The 21,578-nt window shown below is 42.0% G+C and overlaps 2 protein-coding genes across 3 annotated transcripts; both read right to left on the bottom strand.

Moving 5' to 3' along the window:
- Positions 1–4,635: 4,635 nt before the first annotated feature.
- Positions 4,636–8,691, bottom strand: LOC121540854 (kxDL motif-containing protein 1-like). 2 transcript variants are annotated; one of them, XM_041849967.2, is made up of 5 exons: positions 8,486–8,691; positions 8,039–8,157; positions 7,674–7,826; positions 5,644–5,690; positions 4,636–5,164 (listed from the first exon to the last, which is right to left on the bottom strand). In XM_041849967.2, exons 2-5 carry the CDS (start codon positions 8,131–8,133, stop codon positions 4,896–4,898), a joined length of 564 nt encoding a protein of 187 aa, XP_041705901.1. In that variant the 5' UTR covers positions 8,134–8,157; positions 8,486–8,691; the 3' UTR covers positions 4,636–4,895. The 2 variants fall into 2 exon arrangements, with proteins under 2 accessions (XP_041705901.1, XP_041705903.1); XM_041849969.2 differs by lacking the exon at positions 8,486–8,691 and having other exon boundaries at positions 8,039–8,479.
- A 1,876-nt stretch (positions 8,692–10,567) lies between these two features.
- On the bottom strand, positions 10,568–21,368 carry LOC121540850 (SIN3-HDAC complex-associated factor). The gene is made up of 6 exons (XM_041849964.2): positions 21,145–21,368; positions 18,877–19,004; positions 17,925–18,024; positions 17,626–17,749; positions 16,924–17,074; positions 10,568–12,416 (listed from the first exon to the last, which is right to left on the bottom strand). The coding sequence occupies exons 2-6, from the start codon at positions 19,002–19,004 to the stop codon at positions 12,086–12,088; spliced, it is 834 nt and encodes a 277-aa protein (XP_041705898.1). The 5' UTR covers positions 21,145–21,368; the 3' UTR covers positions 10,568–12,085.
- Between the last annotated feature and the right edge of the window lie 210 nt (positions 21,369–21,578).

Raw genomic sequence — 21,578 nt, 5'->3', positions numbered from 1 at the left:
AAGAGGTGAGATAGGTAGCCTAATCTTTGGTTTGGCTTATCAGAAGAGGTGGCACCTGTTGAAATTGCTAGCCTACTGACAAAACACATCCTCCTTGATTACTTGAGAAACATAAACAACAATAGAACAAACAATAAAAAATACATAATTAACAATAGATTAATAGCATATTCAGAGAAAATTATTACAAAAATGATCCAGTCATAATCCTATCAACTACAAGAGCCTCATTTAAATGCAACCTGGTGTTGGCCTTTATAGTAATTTAGATGCAAAACACATTTTATGGATTGGTGATTAGATAACTGCCAAACATTTCAATGTGTCCAATATTTCATAATCGTGCAAAACTGTCAGAGCACAGCAAATTGTGTTGATTTGTCAGTGTAACATTTTTCAGTGTTGTTTCAGGTGTTACATTGAGACTGTAAGTGTTCAATTTAGACGCAAATATGTAAAATAGCCCCAGTGTTGGTGTTAATAACCAGTGTTGAGTGTGATTGTGTCAGTTTTACTCTGTGGAGAGTAAAACGTTCCCATCAAAACCACGCCCATCATTATCAGATTTCCCAGCATGCTCTACTGCAGGTAGAAATGTTTAGGATTGTTTTTAATATGTGTTTTTGCATGTACATTGATTGACTGATTAATCTTATGCTACACAAAGATACATCTAAACTGCACCCGTTACTGACATGGTTTAGGTAGTCTCCTCACAATGTTCTTTACCTTGACAGTCGTTCTAAATGCAGGTTGCAGGTGAATAAAATTCCAACTGTTGGATATCCTAACTCTGGTTGGATTCCAATAGGAATTATACATCACTTTGCAAGCCAACATAATGTGTCTTGCAGGTCTGATGTGGCCTGTAAACCAGGAGGTTCCTAACCCCACTGTGTTAGGGTAAAACTTGGCTATCAAAGTAAGGCCTTTAATAATGCATTGTCCTAAATAGTTTAATTAATATTATAATATATGCCTAGAAACTCAATTGGTAAGGTCCACAGGACTGAAAATGAATTAATTCAACTACCATGTCTGTCACTAAAAAATAGTCATGGATGGTAACTCTCCAATTTACTCGAAAAGGCAAGGCACACTGGAAAATTATATTGGAGGTGTGGCTTAGTGGGGGCAGGGCTTTCAATGTGTTGTTTTTGGCCACCCGTGAGTGGAAGTACCAGTTTTAGTGGTACATCATTATGTTAAAGTTTGAGCACGTTCACTGACAGTCCTGAAGTCTTTATAAATATGTACATAAGAGCATGTGGCATTAAATACTTGTAAATATTATTGTAATATCCTTAATCAAACATTGCATAACACCATTGGTGCAAACTATATACACTTCCTAGTGTTAAAAATGGTATGTCAGGTGTTATTGTATAACACTTAAAGTGTTAATTCCCTAATGCTGACAAAGGGTAACAGCATCAGCAGTGTTAACACTGGAACATGTGGACCTGTATAGACACTGGCCCAGTGTTAAATGTAACACTGTCAGACTCATGTAATAAGACAATTAACATGTTATCAACATTTATTCTGTAAACTTTTCCCTCATAGTGGATATTGGCATCAAGGTCATAGAGGTAATAACAAAAAATGTATAGGATTGTCTCTGCTCCTGTAGACACCGGAGGACACATGAGCACAAAATAACCGATATTGTGAACACTACTTTAGCAACACAATACCTTGGTTCTTCAAACTGAAACAAATTGGACTTACTGCATCTTTAAACTGTAGGTATGCCTCTCTCAGGTTGCACAGCAACAGCAGTTTTAAGACTAATTTGCCCTTCAAATAAAGACACAATCTCCTTTTCCGACTTGTGTCATCGCTTATGTACCAACTTTCCACTGTTTCCTTTGTGTCCTGTGAAACTCCACTTGCCCTTAACTTTGGGGCAGGTGAAATCCTATGCGTCTGTCATTTCTTTGGCTTTCTAGGCCATAGCCTTTTATTTGCCAAACTCTTGTATTATCTTCTGGATGGTCCAGTGTTAGTGCCAGAATATTTTGTATTTTCCTTTTGCTATATGCACATTTTTGCTTCAACTGGGCAATAATTTCAATGCCGCTTTCGTGTCCCATGTCAAACGATGACAGGCTATCCATTTCCTTCCTCATTGTATTTTGGATTTTGCTCAACTTCCTTTTACTGTACTTTTCTGATGGTTTCAACAACAACAACAACAAATGCGTATCTGAGATTCCCCAATAGAAGAAAGACATAAGACGTTTTTCCAGATCTTGCTCAGTCTTCATTTTGCTTGTCATGGTGAATGTTCACCTGTGGAGAACAACAACAGGTAAAGAGACCCAGCACACTGCCCATTTATATTATTTGACAACGTTTTTATGACCTACCTGGCTTGGTTTACACATGGTCTTCAGGAAGCTTTTTACCACAAGCTGCACAAATGCTAAGCCCAGGTACTAATGGAGCAGAGGGGAACTTGGAAACTAAAGTCCCTAAGATTAGTCTCAAACATGCTAGGCCTACCCTATGTACTCCACAAGGAGGTAACTTGTTCAGCAGAAGGTATTGAGCTGTGTGTTGGAAATGCCCTGTCTCAAAGATATCAATGTAGTAGTAATATTTGAATTAGTTGTAAAATAATGTAATGATGCAATGTCACAGTCATAGCTGAGCATGGCCTGGGAGATGCTAGCCTATGACATATCGATCGGGCGGGTATATACTGTATTCTCAATTATTCAACGGGTTGGTCTAATCCTGAATGCTGATTGGTTAAAAAGGGTATACATTGTATTCTCGAGTGTCAGATGCATGTCAAAGATTGGTGGGATAAAAGGTACATCAAAACCCTTTTTTCAGTCATATTTAATTCATTTTAATTGTTAAACAAACCAATTAATATAATTTAGCATTCAAGTAATTACACAACATTTACTGATATGATACAGGTAAACACTTAGAGCTTCTGCTAGCCACTTAATCGAGAGATCATTTACAGATTGACAATGTAGGCTAGTACTTGAGCTCAAGTTACCCCAACAAAATAAAATGCATATCTGAGAAACAATAGAGAACAATAATACTGAACTCTTCTATGCAGCAACTCACACATTTTGCATGTTTAAAAACAAAGTCTGTTTGCTGTTAGGTTTCAATAGGATAAACCACATTTGAGGTATGTATTACTCAAAAAAACAAAACCATATTTTGGCAGGCCGTGTACCATTGATTAAAAGCTGGCTTCCAATAGGCTTACCCGTGCCCAACAGAGCTCACCACCTCATTAAAGGAGTACAATATTTCCAAGCTAAACAAATATGAATGATAAAAAGAGACTCATGTACACACAAACAATGAATAGCTGGGAGCAGTCCTCCTGTGTCAGTAATAAAGGATTCAGTTCTTCAAAACAACACAAATTCAAGTATCTTCTTCATTGCTAGTGGAGAGTGCTGGACAAGCATGTCTTCAAAAGGGATCCTGTGTAAGGTGTACTCTTCTAACAGTCTTGGCGGTTACAGGTGAACAGCAGTCAGACCTGACTAACCAGATAACGGGTTAAAACTCGAAAGCCAATCAATCACTTTGACCTTCTGCTGCAGCTTGGGGCTTCTACACTACATTACCAAAGGTATGTGGACACCTGCTCGTCGAACATCTCCTTCCAAAATCATGGGCATTAATATGGAGTTGGTCCCCCCTTTGCTGCTATAACAGCCTCAAGTCTTCTGGGAAGGCTTTCCACTAGACGTTGGAACATTGCTGCAGGGACTTGCTTCCATTCAGCCACAAGAGCATTAGTGAGGTCGGGCACTGATGTTGGGTGATTAGGCCTGGCTCGCAGTTGGCGTTCCAATTCATCCCAAAGGTGTTAGATGGGGTTGAGGTCAGGGCTCTGTGCAGCCCAGTCAAGTTCTTCCACACCGATCTCGACAAACCATTTCCGCATGGACCTCGCTTTGTGCACGGGGGCAATGTCATGCTGAAACAGGATCTTCCCCAAACTGAAAGCACAGAATCGTCTAGAATGTCATTGTATGCTGTAGCGTTAACATTTCACTTCACTGGAACTAAGGGGCCTAGCCCGAACCATGAAAAACAGATCCAGACCATTATTCCACCTCCACCAAATTTTACAGTTGGCACTATGCATTCAGGTAGGTAGCGTTCTCCTGGCATCCGCCAAACCCAGATTTGTTCGTCAGACTGCCAGATGGTGAAGCGTGATTACTCACTCCAGAGAACGCATTTCCACTGCTCCAGAGACCAATGGCGGCGAGCTTTACACCACTTCAGCTGACGCTTGGCATTACGCATGGTGATCTTAGGCTTGTTTGCGGCTGCTCGGCCATGGACATTTTCACGCGCAACAGCACTCGGCAGTCCTGTTCTGTGAGTATGTGTGGCCTACCACTTCGCAGCTGAGCCGTTGTTTCTCCTAGACGTTTCCACTTCACAATAAGAGCACTTACAGATGACTGGGGCAGCTCTAGCAGAGCAGAAATTTGACGAACTGACTTGTTGGAAAGGTGGCATCCTATGACGGTGCCATGTTGAAAGTCACTGAGCTCTTCAGTAAGGCCATTCTACGGCCAATGTTTGTCTATGGAGATTGCATGGTGTGTGCTCGATTTTATACACCTGTCAGCAACGGGTGTGGCTGAAATAGCCAAATCCACTAATTTGAAGGGGTGTCCACATACTTTTGTATATATAGTGTATCTAATCTACAGCTATTGAGCTGAGCCCAATGCCTAGGCCTGTGTTACAGGTACTGAATAGAGCCCTAGGCCAGGGCCTGGGTTATGGAGGCCCTACTCTGCAGGCACTGAATAGAGCTCTAGGCCTGGGTTACGGAGGCTCTACTCTGCAGGTACTAAGTAGAGCTCTAGGCCTGGATTATGAAGGCCCTACTCTGCAGGCACTGAGTCCGGACCCTCATCCCTCAGCACGCCCATCTCAGGGCTAGGCAGGGCTGGATCAGAGGTAGGCGTATCTGCCTGCTCCTGGGAGAGGTCTTCGGAACACCGGCTCACGGTTGGGGAAATGACGTCGGGGCTCGTGTCACATGACTCGGTGCTCTGCTCCGACATGGTGGTGGTGATCGTCGCCGCGACGCTGGGCGGGATGAGATCAAACTCATTGTCGTCGTCCTCCAGGATAGGCGACTCGTGGACGTCTGTGGAAGAGGGAGAGACTCAGGGTGAATCTCAATAGTCTAAAGTGGCCTCCATCTCCACTCATTGTAAAAAAAAAAAAACAGCACCAGATAGAGGAAAGGAGAGGAAGAATTAACGCCACTTAACCCTATCAAGATGCACCCTCAGAGAGGCGCTGAGGAGAAGGACTTACTGTATTATGGAATTGAAACATTGAATTCCGTTACTTTACAAAGTGTCTGATGTGTAGCGCTAACTAAAGGGCCCTATGCACCCTCCGCAAAGTTGTATACCGTCTGTTCCAAAATTTGAGCCGCACAAAAGTATGTAGAACTACGTAGAAAAAGACACTCCATCGCTGTGTTTACGTAAAGTGTGCAGCAGGCTTAACAAGATGAGACAAAAACAAAACACTGATAAATGTATGATTAGCAACTATTTACAGTAAACAACTTTGTCTGCCAATGTTGCTGTCATGACTGTAAAATGTCAAACTCACTGCTGAAGGCCTCTGGGTACTGCTTGGCAATCTTGACCTTTAACGTCCTGTGTGGACAGATAGAACCATGAATAAATTGATTATGTTCACATAACAGAAGGTTAGAGCAATAATTGTGTGACTACTCCCATGAGCTAGTGTGAAAATTGGACAAGAGAGTGACTGACTGAAAGTTTCCATTCATAGTCAGTATAAAGTGCGCTTGGAGGAACAACTTGGAGGAAATCTACAATCCACCAAGAGTATCCAATCGGCCAAGGGTTTGTTAAACAACCCCTTGCCCCTTACCCTAGGAACTTAATGTACAGCGAATTTGGAAAGTATTCAGACCCCTTGACTTTTTCCACATTTTGTTATGTTACAGCCTTATTCTAAAATTGATGTAAAACATTTTTTATCCTCATCAATCTACATACCCCGTAATGACAAAGCGAAAACAGGTTTTAGAAATGGTATTTAAAATAAAAAACGGAAATACCATATTTACATAAGTATTCAGACCCTTTGCTATGAGACTCTAAATTGAGCTCAGGTGCATCCTGTTTCCATTGCTCATCCTTGAGATGTTTCTACAACTTGACTGGAGTCCACCTGTGGTAAATTCAATTGATTGGACATGATTTGTTAAGGCACACACCTATCTATATAAGGTCCCACAGTTGACAGTGCATGTCAGAGCAAAAACCAAGCCATGAGGTTGAAGGAATTGTCCGTAGGGCTCCGAGACAGGATTGTGTCGAGGCACAGATCTAGGGAAGGGTACCAAAAAATGTCTGCAGCATTGAAGGTCCCCAAGAACAGTGGCCTCCATCATTCTTAAATGGAAGAAGTTTGGAACCACCAAGACTATTCCTAGAGCTGGCCGCCCGGCCAAACTGAGCAATCGTGGGAGAAGGGCCTTTGTCAGGGAGGTGACCAAGAACCCGATGGTCACTGACAGAGCTCCAGAGTTCCTCTGTGGAGATGGGAGAACCTTCCAGAAGGACGACCATCTCTGCAGCACTCCACTAATCAGGCTTTTATGGTAGAGTGGCCAGACGGAAGCCACTCCTCAGTAAAAGGCACGACAGCCCGCTTCGAGTTTGCCAAAAGGCCCCTAAAGGACTCTCAGACCATGCGAAACAAGAAACTATTTGGCCTGAATGTCAAGCGTTACGTCTGGAGGAAACCTGGCACCATCCCTATGGCGAAGCATAGTTGTGGCAGCATCATGCTCAGGACCTCAGACTGGGGCAAAGGTTCACCTTCCAACAGGACAATGACCCTAAGCATACAGCCAAGACAACACAGGAGTTGCTTCGGGACAAGTCTCAATGTCCTTGAGTGGCCCAGCCAGAGCCCGGACTTGAACCCGATCGAACATCTCTGGAGAGACCTGAAAATAGCTGTGCAGCGACGCTCCCTATCCAACCTGAAGGGGGCTTGAGAGGATCTGCAGAGAAGAATGGGAGAAACTCCCCAAATACAGGTGTGCCAAGCTTGTAGTGTCATACACAAGAAGACTCAAGGCTGTAATCGCTGCCAAAGGTGCTTCAACAAAGTACTGAGTAAAGGGTCTGAATATTTATGTAAATGTGATATTTCAGTTTTTTATTTGTTAATAAATTTGCTAAAATTTCTAAAAACCTGTTTTTGCTTTGGCGTTATGGGGTATTGTGTGTAGATTGATGAGGGGGGGAAAAACGATTTAATCCATTTTAGAATAAGGCTGTAACGTAACAAAATGTGGAAGAAGTCAAGGGGTCTGAATACTTTCTGAATGCACTGTAGATCTGAAAAAAGTTGGATAGGTATGGTAGTAGTTTCCATCTTGTCCCCTGATGGGCTGGTCAGAGATTTTGTCTTAACGCTTACACCTATCCAACCCTTTCAGATCTACAGAAATGTTTAGGGGGTAAGGCTTGGGGTTGTTTTTGTAGGGAATAGTGGGGCTAGAGGCCGGGTCTAGGGGTAGTACATTATCTTACGTAGAATGAGGCCATCTGTGGGAAGACAATTGGGGTAGTCTAGTATTAGGACAGGTCCTTCACCTGATTCTCCTAAAGATACTGTCCAGGTCCTTCTTCATCTCAACCAGGGTGCGCGTGTGAAGCAGGAAGTGTTCGTTCATCTGCTGCAGCCGCACGTTGGACAGCCCGTTGAAGTTGATTAGCATCTCATTGGTCTTCTCAAAGCGGTCCAGCCTGGGAGGAGAAAATGACGAGCGAGATATGAATAGGCTTAACGAAATGAATGGTGTTCTATTTGTATCTGTCTGTGGCAAAGCTGTGCCTGTTTTGCCACAGTCTACCCACGCTGACTACTAAAAAAGATAGTCTGCCCTTTATGTGAGAAATATCAATGCCCCCAGCAGATGTAGGATGTGTTCTGTGCTGCAGTCCAGACTGTTACTCACATGTGCCTCTGGGCTTGGATGATGGCGTTGACATCCTCAGAGTTTACCATGCTGAGCATTCTGTTACAGAACATTCCAGAGGCCGTGGGTTCCATGGTGCTGGTGATACTGGAAAGCAACTAGATAACAGATTATACACCATCAACACTGCTAATACATGAATGTCAAACAGTTAGGCTAGCTAGCTATGCGTTTGTATCACCAATTTCCACCAAGATAGCTAGCTAACTAACACAAATATGAGCCTGTTAGGTAGTAGGTCTATCGTGGTCAAGAAATGCTATGGGCATTGGCAAGATGCAAGGCTCATTCGGCGTTATCTATTTGCTTAGTTAGATAGCCAGAGCTAACGTTAGCTGCTGCAGAATACTAGCTACTTAACTAAGTAGAAAGACAGACCATTGACGGTAGACAAGTTACGTTAGCTAGCTAACATAAATTACTTACGACTGGTTCCAAACACGTTATATCCGTGAATTTTCTTTAACACTTGAATGGAAATATAGAAGCTTACATTAAGCTACTGTCAGTCACTTCCATAACTGGAGCTAGCTGTAATTTAGCAGCCTGTGGCAAAGAAAAACCTTTATTATTTCGGGAAACCCGAACGCTACGCCGTACCAGTGTTGTGAAAATGTTTATCACATGACAGCAAATGTCAGTCATTTCCGGTGGAAAACTAAAGCTAGTTTTAAAAATACATATCGTATTTGTGATGTTGTTGCGTTTCCGAATTGGTAAAAAAAAAATATATATATATATATATATATACTTTTTTTTTTATATGGGCGAGTATAAAATTGTTTTTATGCCACGTTCCTGACAATTCAGAAACTCGGCAATATCCGACATGGAAACTCATATAAAATAATCGGAGTTGTTTTAAATTTGGGAATAGATTAAGCCCTGAAACAGCAAAAAGGACCATGGCAAGGTTTTTGGGAAGACAATGATCTTGCCAAAAACAGAAAATCCAGACTGAAACTCACAAAATTACTTTTATTGAAAGACTAGTAAAAAAAAAAAAAAGTACATCATCATGTATAAAAATACAAAATGTATAGAGCTAACTTGGTAAATAAATGCAAGTGCATAGCTACAATACATGCACGTAGCCTAAAGCACTAAAGCTATTTTAAGATTACTGCACAATTGTAAATCGCTCTGGATAAGAGTGTCTGCTAAATGACACATGTAAAATGTAAAGCTAAGAGTTGACTTTAAAATGATATTCAGGTCATATGCAACATCAAAAGGCAAAGATGAGAGGAAAGTAAAGTTTGAATATAGGTCAAATCAATGAAATTCATATTTCAACAGGCTGGATACCTGATACGGGGATACAGGTCCAATCAAATGTTTATTACATAATAAATTACTACAAGATAATGTTGATAAAATAAAGAGTATTGATCCCAATATTTCACAAATACTGTTATAAATTGTGAATTTCAGACTAGAACACTGCTTGCTTGAGAACTACATTAAAGCTAATCATATCACAGAACTACCTAACTTTAAATGTAAAATGTTTAAGTTATTACAGTGAGAAACCAGCATCAGAATACAGTCATACGGAGAAAATGCTGTAATACAAATAAATATGAAATAAATAACAGAAAAACTGAACTAGAAAGCCATCACCCTCCATTTAAATATGTACATATACATACAATCCTATGGTATTGCTCATTAAAAACACAAACAGATTTTAGTGTCCTTTTTATGCCACTAATAGCCTACAAATAAATGACGTAATGATCCGTTTTGCATTTCAAATAGAATGAATTTAATTGTGCTTTGGTTTTTGTTTGATAAATGTAGGCTACTATATCATGGTTGCTTAACTAACCAAGGAATGAGGAATCATAAGTTCAGAACATGATAGTAAGTCCTCAAAAATCTAAAATGCTTAAATAAAGATCAATTGCATTGACATCCAGTATGTATCATAAGTAGGCCTACTATTGAAATCTGAAACACCTGCAGCACCACAAGAGGAAATGTGGAAGTCCTGCAAAAAAAACTATAATATATTTCCCCCAAAAAATTGAATAATATGCAAACCGTTTCCTCAGACAATCAAAAAAACAATACACTGTTTTTGACAACAGGGGTGCAAATTTAGAAAGACACTTATTGAGGGTTTGATTTCCGAGGCCACCCATACAGGAAATGTATGCACGCATTACTAAGTCGGTTTGGATAAAAGTGTCTGCTAAATTGTATACATTACATTTTAGGTCTTGGTTGTTGCAGTAGATCCACTGTTTGTGTGTGTGTATGTGGGTTGGTTTTTCTATCCTTGTGGGGACCGAAAATCCCCAAAAGGATAGTAAAAGAACGAAAATTCTCCCTCATGGGGACATTTCCCACGTCCCTATGAGGACAAAGGCTATTTTAAACTTAGGGGTTAGGTTTAGGGTTACAATTACAGTTAGGGTAAGGGTAAGGGGTTAGTGGTTAGGTTTAGGAGTTAGGTTTAGGGTAAGGCGTTAGGGTAAGGCATTAAGGTAAGGGTTAGGGAAAATTTGATTTTGAATGGAAATTAATTTTAGGTCCCCACGAGGATAGAAGAACAAAATGTGTGTGTGTGCTAATTACATAATCCTGTCCCCTTACTGACAGTAAGAAAAACTAAAGTATAAAAGTATTCCAGCCTCTAGAAGGAATAGTTCATGATCTGAACTGGTCACTATTGTACTTGCTGGTGTATAATACAGCAGAGGAGACAATTGTGACATGTATTCCCCTTTTAAATAAAACAATACTTTGGGGCTTCGGGTCATTAGGTCTGGAAAATACGAGCAAGACTTCCAAAAAAATTGAGTTATGCTTTTAAGGCCATGCAATAGCTTATTAGACTTATGCATCTGATCTCCAGATATTTTGGATGAGAGGGGTTATTTTTTCTTCATGTAAAACACACTGTGTTGCTTCTCTTCATTTTGAAAGCCTAAGGCCTCCATTAATACATAATAAGCAGGAGAAAACTCAACAAACTAGCAACTAACTATTATGCCTTAAAAAGGGACATTTCACAATTTTCAACTTCATATTCATCATCTCCAGCGCCACATCAACATATGCGAAAATAGCGCGCTTCAATGTTGTGTAGTCATAAAGATGGGAGGCAGATAGAGGAAGAAAAATGTTTCCGATGACATAATCCAGAAACACTTTTGAAATGATGAGGTAGTTAGTTTCCTAACCTTTGCCTGCTCATAGTTGGTTAAAAATCACATGATGTCAAATGTTTTTCATCCAGAATCATAATTTTCTTTTACATAATCTGGTGTGCATCCTTTTGACTACAAAACATAGATACCTGCCGTTTTAAAATATTTTGATGTTGGGGTGGTGTTGGAGATAATAAATATCAAGTTGAACCTTTTTGAAATTTCCCTGTAATATCATCCGTTAGTACCAACACTGACAAAACACAGGCGCTGCCTTCCCTCACTAAATTAAGGCTGGTGTATTGGCTGTTGGTGCTGTGAATAGGCCTTTCTCAACCGAGGCCCATATATAAATATATACAGGCCCATATACAGAATAGATAAAAATAGTGTAAATGTGAATGTGTTTCAGTATAATACAAGTGCTACTGTACGACCGTAACCTGTAAAAGGTAGGCTGCCGATCAGTCAGAGCTACAGCATTTTATGTCAAGGAGAAAAACACACCAAGAGAGGTGTTAGAACATTTGGGTCGTATTCATTAGGAACCAAATGGAAGAAAATAGATTGCAACACGTAGGTACTACATGGACTTGCCCAATAAGAAAAGCTCATTTTCATTTTCCGTTGCATGCCCGGCCTAATGAGCATGAACCCAGGACAAGGAGAATACCAAGTACAAGACCAGATGGCTCAGTCAGTCCACAAGTTACCAAACTAACAAACAAAATTACAGAAAAAAAAAGTCTAAATAGGTTTCAGCTGCTCGTTGACTGAAGGCATTCCGACGTAACTTCTTTTTGTAAGCGCTTGTAATCCAGGAGCACTCCCAAGGCTTCTTTAAAGATGCACACACTGTGGTGCAGCGTTACCAGTCTTCCTCCTCAACCTCCTCCTCCTCCTCTTCGGTCTGAGGTGTTGTCATGGTGACCTGTAGCTGAGGAGTCTCTAAGCTCTTCTGGCTGTTGTTTGACCTCTTCACCTTCACCTCCTCCCCCTCCTCCTCCTCCTCCACCTCCTCTTCCTTCCCCACCTCCTCCGCCACTTCTACCACTTCCACCTCCACTTCCTCGTACCCTTCCTCCTCCTCCAGCCGCTGCCGCTGCTGTTTCTTGCGGCAGCAGGGCTTGAAGAGGTGGGGGTCGATGAGCACCTCCCCAAAGCGGCCCTTGTAGATGATCCCACAACACACCCTCTGCCTAGAGGAGGAGCAAAGGAGCATGGGATTATTCCTGTGATACTGACACGGTACATCCAACCATGCAAGATAGAGTCAATTATTGTTACAGACACTAATGCATGTGCGCATATAAAATACAAAATAAGCTCTCCTTTGATGGCTCATCTTTCTTTCTCTTTCATTATTTATTTATTTCCTTCCTTCCTCTCTTTTATCTGATTTCAGGAGCAGTGGTGAGGCTGCGCATCTGGTGAAAATTAACAAGGAAGCTTCCAGGCTGGAGATTACAGGCACAGTGTTCTGTTAGGAGGCTCATTAGCTCACCACACACACACACACACCACTGCATTGTGTGAAGTAAAAAAATATATATATATATACACTGCTCAAAACAATTAAGGGAACACTTAAACAACACAATGTAACTCCAAGTCAATCACACTTCTGTGAAATCAAACCACTTAGGAAGCAACACTGATTGACAATACATTTCACATGCTGTTGTGCAAATGGAATAGACAACAGGTGGAAATTATAGCCAATTAGCAAGACACCCCCAATAAAGGAGTGGTTCTGCAGGTGGTGACCACAGACCACTTCTCAGTTCCTATGCTTCCTGGCTGATGTTTTGGTCACTTTTGAATGCTGGCGGTGCTTTCACTCTAGTGGTAGCATGAGACGGAGTCTACAACCCACACAAGTGGCTCAGGTAGTGCAGCTCATCCAGGATGGCACATCAATGCGAGCTGTGGCAAGAAGGTTTGCTGTGTCTGTCAGCGTAGTGTCCAGAGCATGGAGGCGCTACCAGGAGACAGGCCAGTACATCAGGAGACGTGGAGAAGGCCGTAGGAGGGCAACAACCCAGCAGCAGGACTGCTACCTCCGCCTTTGTGCAAGGAGGAGCAGGAGGAGCACTGCCAGAGCCCTGCAAAATGACCTCCAGCAGGCCACAAATGTGCATGTGTCTGCTCAAACGGTCAGAAACAGACTCCATGAGGGTGGTATGAGGGCCCGACGTCCACAGGTGGGGGTTGTGCTTACAGCCCAACACCGTGCAGGACGTTTGGCATTTGCCAGAGAACACCAAGATTGGCAAATTCGCCACTGGTGCCCTGTGGTCTTCACAGATGAAAGCAGGTTCACACTGAGCACATGTGACAGACGTGACAGAGTCTGGAGACGCCGTGGAGAACGTTCTGCTGCCTGCAACATCCTCCAGCATGACCGGTTTGGCGGTGGGTCAGTCATGGTGTGGGGTGGCATTTCTTTGGGGGGCCGCACAGCCCTCCATGTGCTCGCCAGAGGTAGCCTGACTGCCATTAGGTACCGAGATGAGATCCTCAGACCCCTTGTGAGACCATATGCTGATGCGGTTGGCCCTGGGTTCCTCCTAATGCAAGACAATGCTAGACCTCATGTGGCTGGAGTGTGTCAGCAGTTCCTGCAAGAGGAAGGCATTGATGCTATGGACTGGCCCGCCCGTTCCCCAGACCTGAATCCAATTGAGCACATCTGGGACATCATGTCTCGCTCCATCTACCAACGCCACGTTGCACCACAGACTGTCCAGGAGATGGCGGATGCTTTAGTCCAGGTCTGGGAGGAGATCCCTCAGGAGACCATCCGCCACCTCATCAGGAGCATGCCCAGGCGTTGTAGGGAGGTCATACAGGCACATGGAGGCCACACACACTACTGAGCCTCATTTTGACTTGTTTTAAGGACATTACATCAAAGTTAGATCAGCCTGTAGTGTGGTTTTCCACTTTAATTTTGAGTGTGACTCCAAATCCAGACCTCCATGGGTTGATAAATTTGATTTCCATTGATCATTTTTGTGTGATTTTGTTGTCAGCACATTCAACTATGTAAAGAAAAAAGTATTTAATAAGATTATTTCATTCATTCAGATCTAGGATGTGTTATTTTAGTGTTCCCTTAATTTTTTTGAGCAGTGTATATAAAATGGGAAAGAGTTGCCACACACATACAGGCCATATAGGATAATGATTCATGATGTACCACCTTACCGACTGAAGACTGTATGAAACGGTATGAGTATTATCAGACATGGGGGACACAGGGAACAAGTTACAGTCACTCAGACACAACCTGTGCTGAGATACAACGTGTTAACGTTTATTAAGGACACATTCTTCCTGTTTATCATCATATTCATCCTCATTATTATTGTTCTCAGAGGAATAAATCCACTTCAAAACACTGGTGACCATGGATATGGGAGGCTACATATGGATCAGAAGGCTTCCCACATCTGTTCCGCACTAAAATGAATACAACACTGACTAAATAAGTACAAAAAAAACTACCAAAACAAAAAACAATAAATATTGTATTGGCAGTCATGAACATTCTACATCTCAAACAGAGTTTGCAGGACACAAAGGGAAGTTTTCCCACACCCAGATTAAGCCTGGACTTTATAGACCCCTTTCTGTGTTTGCAAACATTGCCGCACGAGGGCGATGCGCGCAAGTTGGCGGCAGAACACGTGGGAGTTCTTATAGAACGCCAGCAAAAAAAGCCTCTATTTACATGTTGCTTATGAGTGCATTTCACACTACTTTTGGATTATAATTGGATTTTAAGGCTCTGAAGACTATGAATGTCCTGCTTAATATAATGTTTGTGTCATATTCGAAAATCAACTGCATTATACTTAAAAAACAGTTAAACTTCAACCAGTAAAATGGCTCTTTGGCTAGCTTTTGCAACAGACTATGTCAATAAGCGTTAGCATTCTAGCTAACAACTGCTGCATCCAAAATAGCTATTTTGCAAAGATCACAACCAAATATAATCTTAGCGACTGTTCAAGCAAGAATCAAAACATAATTGTAAATGTATGAGAACCCCACAAAGTTATTTTGTTCAGAAGTAATGAAAAAGTAAATCTAGGCTGTTGAATGGGCGCAGATGGAGATGGCTTTCTTACTTCTGCCAAGAGTCGCGCGCATCTGTGCATGACATCAGTGTGTTGTGTACTGGAAAGGAGTCTATTGCACTTTCAATGGACATTTTCAATCCAGGATAAACTGTGTCCTGGGAAACTGGCCCATACTGTCTAACAGGGCATGTGTACTGAACAAAAATATAAACACAACATGCAACAATTTCAAAGATTTTACTGAGTTACAATTCATATAAGTAAATCAGTCAATTGAAATAAATTCATTAGGCCCTAATCTATGGATTTCACATGACTGGGAATACAGATATGCATCTGTTGGTCACAGATACCTTAAAAGAAAGGTAGAGGCGTGGATCAGAAAACCAGTCAGTATCTGGTGTGATCACCATTTGCCTCATGCAGCGCGACACATCTCCTTCGCATAGAATTGATCAGGCTGTTGATTGTGACCTGTGGAATTTTGTCCCAATCCTCTTCAATGGCTGTGGGAAGATGCTGGATATTGGCGGGAACTGGAACATGCTGTATTACACATCGATCCAGAGCATTCCATACATGCTCAATGAGTGACATGTCTGGTGAATATGCAGGCCATGGAAGAACTGGGACACTTCCAGGAATCGTGTACAGATCCTTGCGACATGGGGCCATGCATTATCATGCTGAAACATGAGGTGATGGCGGCGGATGAATGGCACGACAATGGGCCTCAGGGTATCACGGTATCTCTGTGCATTCAAATTGCCATCGATAAAATGCAATTATGTTCGTTGTCCGTAGCTTATGCCTGCCCATACCATAACCCCACTGCCACCATGGGGCACTCTGTTCACAACGTTGACATCAGCAAACCGCTCACCCACACGACGCCATACACGTGGTTTGTGGTTGTGAGGCCGATTGGACGTACCGGCAAATTCTCTAAAATGACATTGGAGGCGGTTTATGGTTGAGAAATTAACATTCAATTATCTGGCAACAGCTTTGGTGGACATTCCTGCAGTCAGCATGCCAATTGCACGCTCCCCTCAAAACTTCAGACATCTGTGGCATTGTGTTGTGTGACAAAACTGCCTTTTATTGTCCTCAGCACAAGATGTAATGATCATGCTGTTTAATCAGCTTCTTGATAATGCTACACCTGTCAGGTGGATGGATTATCTTGACAACGGAGAAATGCTCACTAACAGGGATGTAAACCCTGTGTCCCATGGGGCGGCGCACAATTGGCCCAGCGTCGTCCAGGGTATGGGAGGGAATGGCCGGCAGGGATGTAGCTCAGTTGGTAGAGCATGGCGTTTGCAACGCCAGGGTTGTGGGTTCGATTCCCAGTATGAAAAAAATAAAAAAGAATAATGTATGCACTCACTAACTGTAAGTCGCTCTGGATAAGAGCATCTGCTAAATGACTAAAATGTAAATGATGTAATGTAAATGTAAACAAATTTCTCCACAAAATTTGAGAGAAATAAGCTTTTTGTGCGTATGGAAAATTTCTGGGATCTGTTATTTCAGCTCATGAAACATGGGACCAACACTTTACATGTTGCGTTTCTATTTCAGTTTCTATTTCTGTAAGGTCCTCCAGCCTTACCTCTTCCAGTAGGTGAGGTCCAGGAAGGAGAAGACAGGGGAGCGGCTGGAGCCAGGGGAGAGCTCTGTGTCGGAGCCCTCGTCTGAGGGGTTGCTGTAGCTGGGAGACTGGGCCGGGGAGGCACTGGACGTGGTGCTGTGGGCATCAGAGTCTGGAAGGGCGGTAGATCCGTAGATGAAGTAAGCTATACTGTAGTGTATATTATTTGGTAGAACGCAGCAGGGGTATGTTCAGAGTGGGAATGTTGCGCAAAGTTTGAAACATCTCAACCGCCACAATATTTACATATATACTTTTATATTAATAATAATTAGGTGGGTGCTTATATTTGTCCTATTTCATGTACAAGCGTGTATTATACGCATGTGTGAATTGAAAATGTGTTTTTTTGCATATCCCAACTCCCTCTGAGAGTGGGGTCACGGCCAGGGTCTGCCATTATCAATGGCAACCCTGGAGCAATTAGGGTTAAATGCCTTTTCGGCTCGGGGATTCGAACTAGCAACCTTTTACTGGCCCAATGCTCTAAGCACTAGGCTACCTGCGGTTAGGCTACAATACAAGGATACTCGTGAAATTATTTATTTTTTGTCTGCCTCAGTGCCTGAAAAGCACTGAGATTGGGTCCTTGTGGTTGCATTGATCTATTATTGAAGTGGTCAAAGCCCATTATGTTTATGGAGCATTGTGAACAGGACTTACTGTTTCTCTTCAGCTCTTTCTGCAGTCGGCTGATCTGGCTTGGCCTGGCTCTCTTGGAGAGGGACTTCAGCTTCTTTGGCCTGGAAGACATCTTTAGGCTGGGGCCTCCTCGGGCATCAACCACCTAGGATAGGAGAGGAGGGGAGAGAAGAAGAGTAGAGAACAGAAGAGGGGGATAGGAAAGAAAAGGAGAAGAGAGATTGATAGGAGCTCCTCTCCTCTTTTTGGTGTTATTCATAACCATTTTCAACAGACAGGTAAGTGGTGAAGAGGAGATCAAGACAAAATGTGGAGCTTACATGATTCCAGCTTTTCTTAGACCCCACTGGGAGTTTCTTCCATCGTTTCACCAGGAGTACACAGGCATTGCAGATTTCTCCAGACCGAGTTTCACACAATCTACAGTGAGGGAAACACGTATTTGATCCCCTGCTGATTTTGTACATTTGCCCACTGACAAATAAATGATCAGTCTATAATTTTAATGGTAGGTTTATTTGAACAGTGAGAGACAGAATAACAACAAAAAAATCCAGAAAAACCCATGTCAAAAATGTTATAAATTGATTTGCATTTTAATGAGGGAAATAAGTATTTGACCCTCTCTCAATCAGAAGGATTTCTGGCTCCCAGGTGTCTTTTATACAGGTAACGAGCTGAGATTAGGAGCACACTCTTAAAGGACATGCGTCTTTCTGGATTTTTTTGTTGTTATTCTGTCTCTCACTGTTCAAATAAACCTACCATTAAAATTATAGACTGATAATTTATTTCTACCATTAAAATGATAGACTGATAATTTCTTTGTCAGTGGGCAAACGTACCAAATCAGCAGGGGATCAAATACTTTTTTCCCTCACTGTACATGAGGGGAAAACATGTGAAATATGGGTTAAGCAGGACAATGTGAACAATGTTAATATTATGATTCCTAATGTCATTACATTTTGGTTACCAGGACATCTTTTATTTTTTATATTCAAACCATTTTAGATGAATTCACATGTAGCTGTCGACTCATAGGGACAATACAATGTTTTGTAATTGTGAGTGTGTGCTTGGGAGGCAGCAATGTCGCTATACTACACCTGTTTGCTGCATAATTTACGCACCACACCGCAATGGAAACATAACTTCATGTGTGGAATTTCATTGACTCTGCTGCGTTTGCAGCAGACTATAGTAATTACATTGTTACAACGTGGAAATCCACTTTAAAAGGCGCGGTAATTGTCAGAAATTCTTGCTTACCCGAAACAGCTCATGAAGTCCTTCTCGTACCGCTTGCTGTCCGTGAAGCGCGAGCTGGAGGACTTGGCGCGGCAGATGCAACAGCCGTCTAAACTCCGGTACATCTTCGGCTTGTGAAAGCCAAACATCTGTTTTCAAAAACACAAAACAGCAATGGTAATTTGCTGTTTATTAAAATTAAAAATGGCAAGAATCGTAATGAAAAGGAATGGCCTATAACAGGCGATGGTTAGCCTACAGGCATATGTTACATTTTGGGCATATCTATTCCCTATTAAGGGATTATTCAAACGTTATGCAAAATATTCAGCCTGTGTACCAACCAGCGGAACAACAGGCTACCATTTCAATGTGTTTCCATATATATATATAGATGGTTGATATAGCTCTGACATGTAATATTTTTAGACGGCTCGCGCAATAACGCGCGGCAGATGAAAGTGAGTGCCATGCCTTGACCCAAATGGAGTGAATATAGGTCAGCTGTCTGCACGTCAGACAGATAATGTCCCCCTGCTGCCGCGCTCTTATCGCCCTCGGAGATTTGCATAACTTCCGCACCGATATGGCAAAATAAAACATATCATAAGGTATGACAAACCTGTAAACTCTGGTTTTGATGCTAAAGGACAGACGCGCCTGTCAGGTGAATGAAAGAGGCTAAATTGATGACACCTGCTGCTTGTGTGAATACCTCGTGGTGCAAGAAATAGTTAAAAAAAAATATATATATATATATATATATATATATATATATATATGTGGGGGTATGGTTTACTTCTAATCGACATTTAAAGTGGAATTCTCTCTTATGTTGCCATGCAAACCCTATCACTAAGCACAGTGGAGGCCTTCAAAATAATCATGCGGCAAACCGTGAGCCGCGCCCGCATGCTACTTGTTTTGCCATTTAAGCGGCAGTCCTTCGGGTCTCATGACAATGCAGTGGTACAACCACAGACAGTAGCAGGATAATACAGTAGGCCTATGTGCCGTAACTCTACATGGCAACACACTTCAAAGGCGGGGAGTGAGGGAGGGAGTGAGGACAGGGTGTGTGTGATGGCAGGAATGGGGCTTGTGTGTGACGCGCTATCATGTCCGAAATATTTCTAATTTTAAAGTTGTAAAACCGACTTAACATCGATAGTCATTAAAACCGCCTATGTTTAAAAATGAAAGTAGTCGGTCATGATGAAAAAGAGATCCTTTCCACCGAGGAAAGACTACTGTAAATCGATACGTTCACCGCCCACTTTCGCCAGGAAGCATGGCACACGAGCAGCCTCATACGCACCCATTTTAAACGGAACCTTTCAACCCGCCGTCGGTCGTCTACAAGTCCATAAACTCGACTGTCGATGACACAACCGCATTATCAAACTTTTTTCAGAAAACGGACATATTCCTCTCTAAAAATATACAATCATGCTTTGGAACAGTCTTGTAATGTGATCTTTACTCTTTGTTATTCAAGCGATGCCGCGTCACTGGCCAGTGCACCTTCAAACACATACCAAGTTCAAAGCTTCGGTTTTTAACAGTGAAAACGTACTTCATTGCTTTCAAATTGTGGTTTGATCTTGCTATCATTTCAGTTTAATATTCGCTATTATTTGGTTAGGTTACTACTTGTTTTGTCGTGATAGATGCATCCATGAATGTGTTGACACACGGAGTAATCGCGTGTAAACACAGCTCGGGTGGGCGTGATGGGAGCTCGAACTTGGACATTATTTACATCAGTATGCAGTCATGAATCACATGCGGAACATGCACATTTCAACATTGCAAACTTAATGGACTTAGAAGCTATGAATCCACCTATTCAGAATCACAACTAAAACGAATTAATCAAGACACTATACAATAATGGACAAGGCATATAGCTAGAAATCAAGGGGATAAAATGCGTTTAGGGCCAAATCTGCTGTTCACGTCATCCATTTTTTAGTATGTTGCAGACTGGGTTTCTTTAGTTTACGTTCACATGCAGAAGTCATGAAACATATTGCTGCAATTGTTTATCCAATTATTATTCCAATTCAAACTAGCCTATAAAAAAAAGTGGTAAAATAGTAGGCCTATGCTAGGCTTATTAATGCTTAATTCTACCTGTGACATCGATGTTAATTGCTCGCCTTCTCAAGTGGACAACAACTCGAGCTTACTTGTTTTGAATCATAGCCTACAATAGTCAAGCAAACAGACACCAAAAGCTTGCACATTTTGAGTAGCTTATTGAACAATAGCCAACACAATTCTTACCTTGATGCAAATCGAACGTAGTTAATACAAAGTAATAACCTTGAACACGAGTCGTTACAATGTGATTACTCTCACAATTCACCAGCATCAGTAACCAGCTCTCTGTTGTTGACGTCTCGCTCGCTGTGTCTGGGACTGGGTAGTTGTGGACTCACTGCGCGTGCGCGCCATCCACGCCTCCATTTTCTGATTTTCTTCAATCAACCTAGTTTGCATAAATGGCTGACGTATCAGTGCGTCTGCGCTCTGCTGTCCTTATAAGGATGGGAACATTGCGCGGGAAGAGGGGGCTCGTCTCTCGTTGCTATGGCACGTTGGAGAACGTAAGCAAAGAGGCGGAGCAAATCGTTTTACTATGGAACGCCAGATGGCTTGTGTAATTATCATCGTAAAAGTTAAAGCCATTTTGTGATGGTAAAGGCTAACTAGGCCTA

The sequence above is a fragment of the Coregonus clupeaformis genome, unplaced genomic scaffold (genome assembly GCF_020615455.1).
Source record: "Coregonus clupeaformis isolate EN_2021a unplaced genomic scaffold, ASM2061545v1 scaf0480, whole genome shotgun sequence".
In the NCBI taxonomy this organism is placed as follows: Eukaryota; Metazoa; Chordata; class Actinopteri; order Salmoniformes; family Salmonidae; genus Coregonus; species Coregonus clupeaformis.
This window is presented reverse-complemented; position numbering and strand designations above follow the sequence as displayed.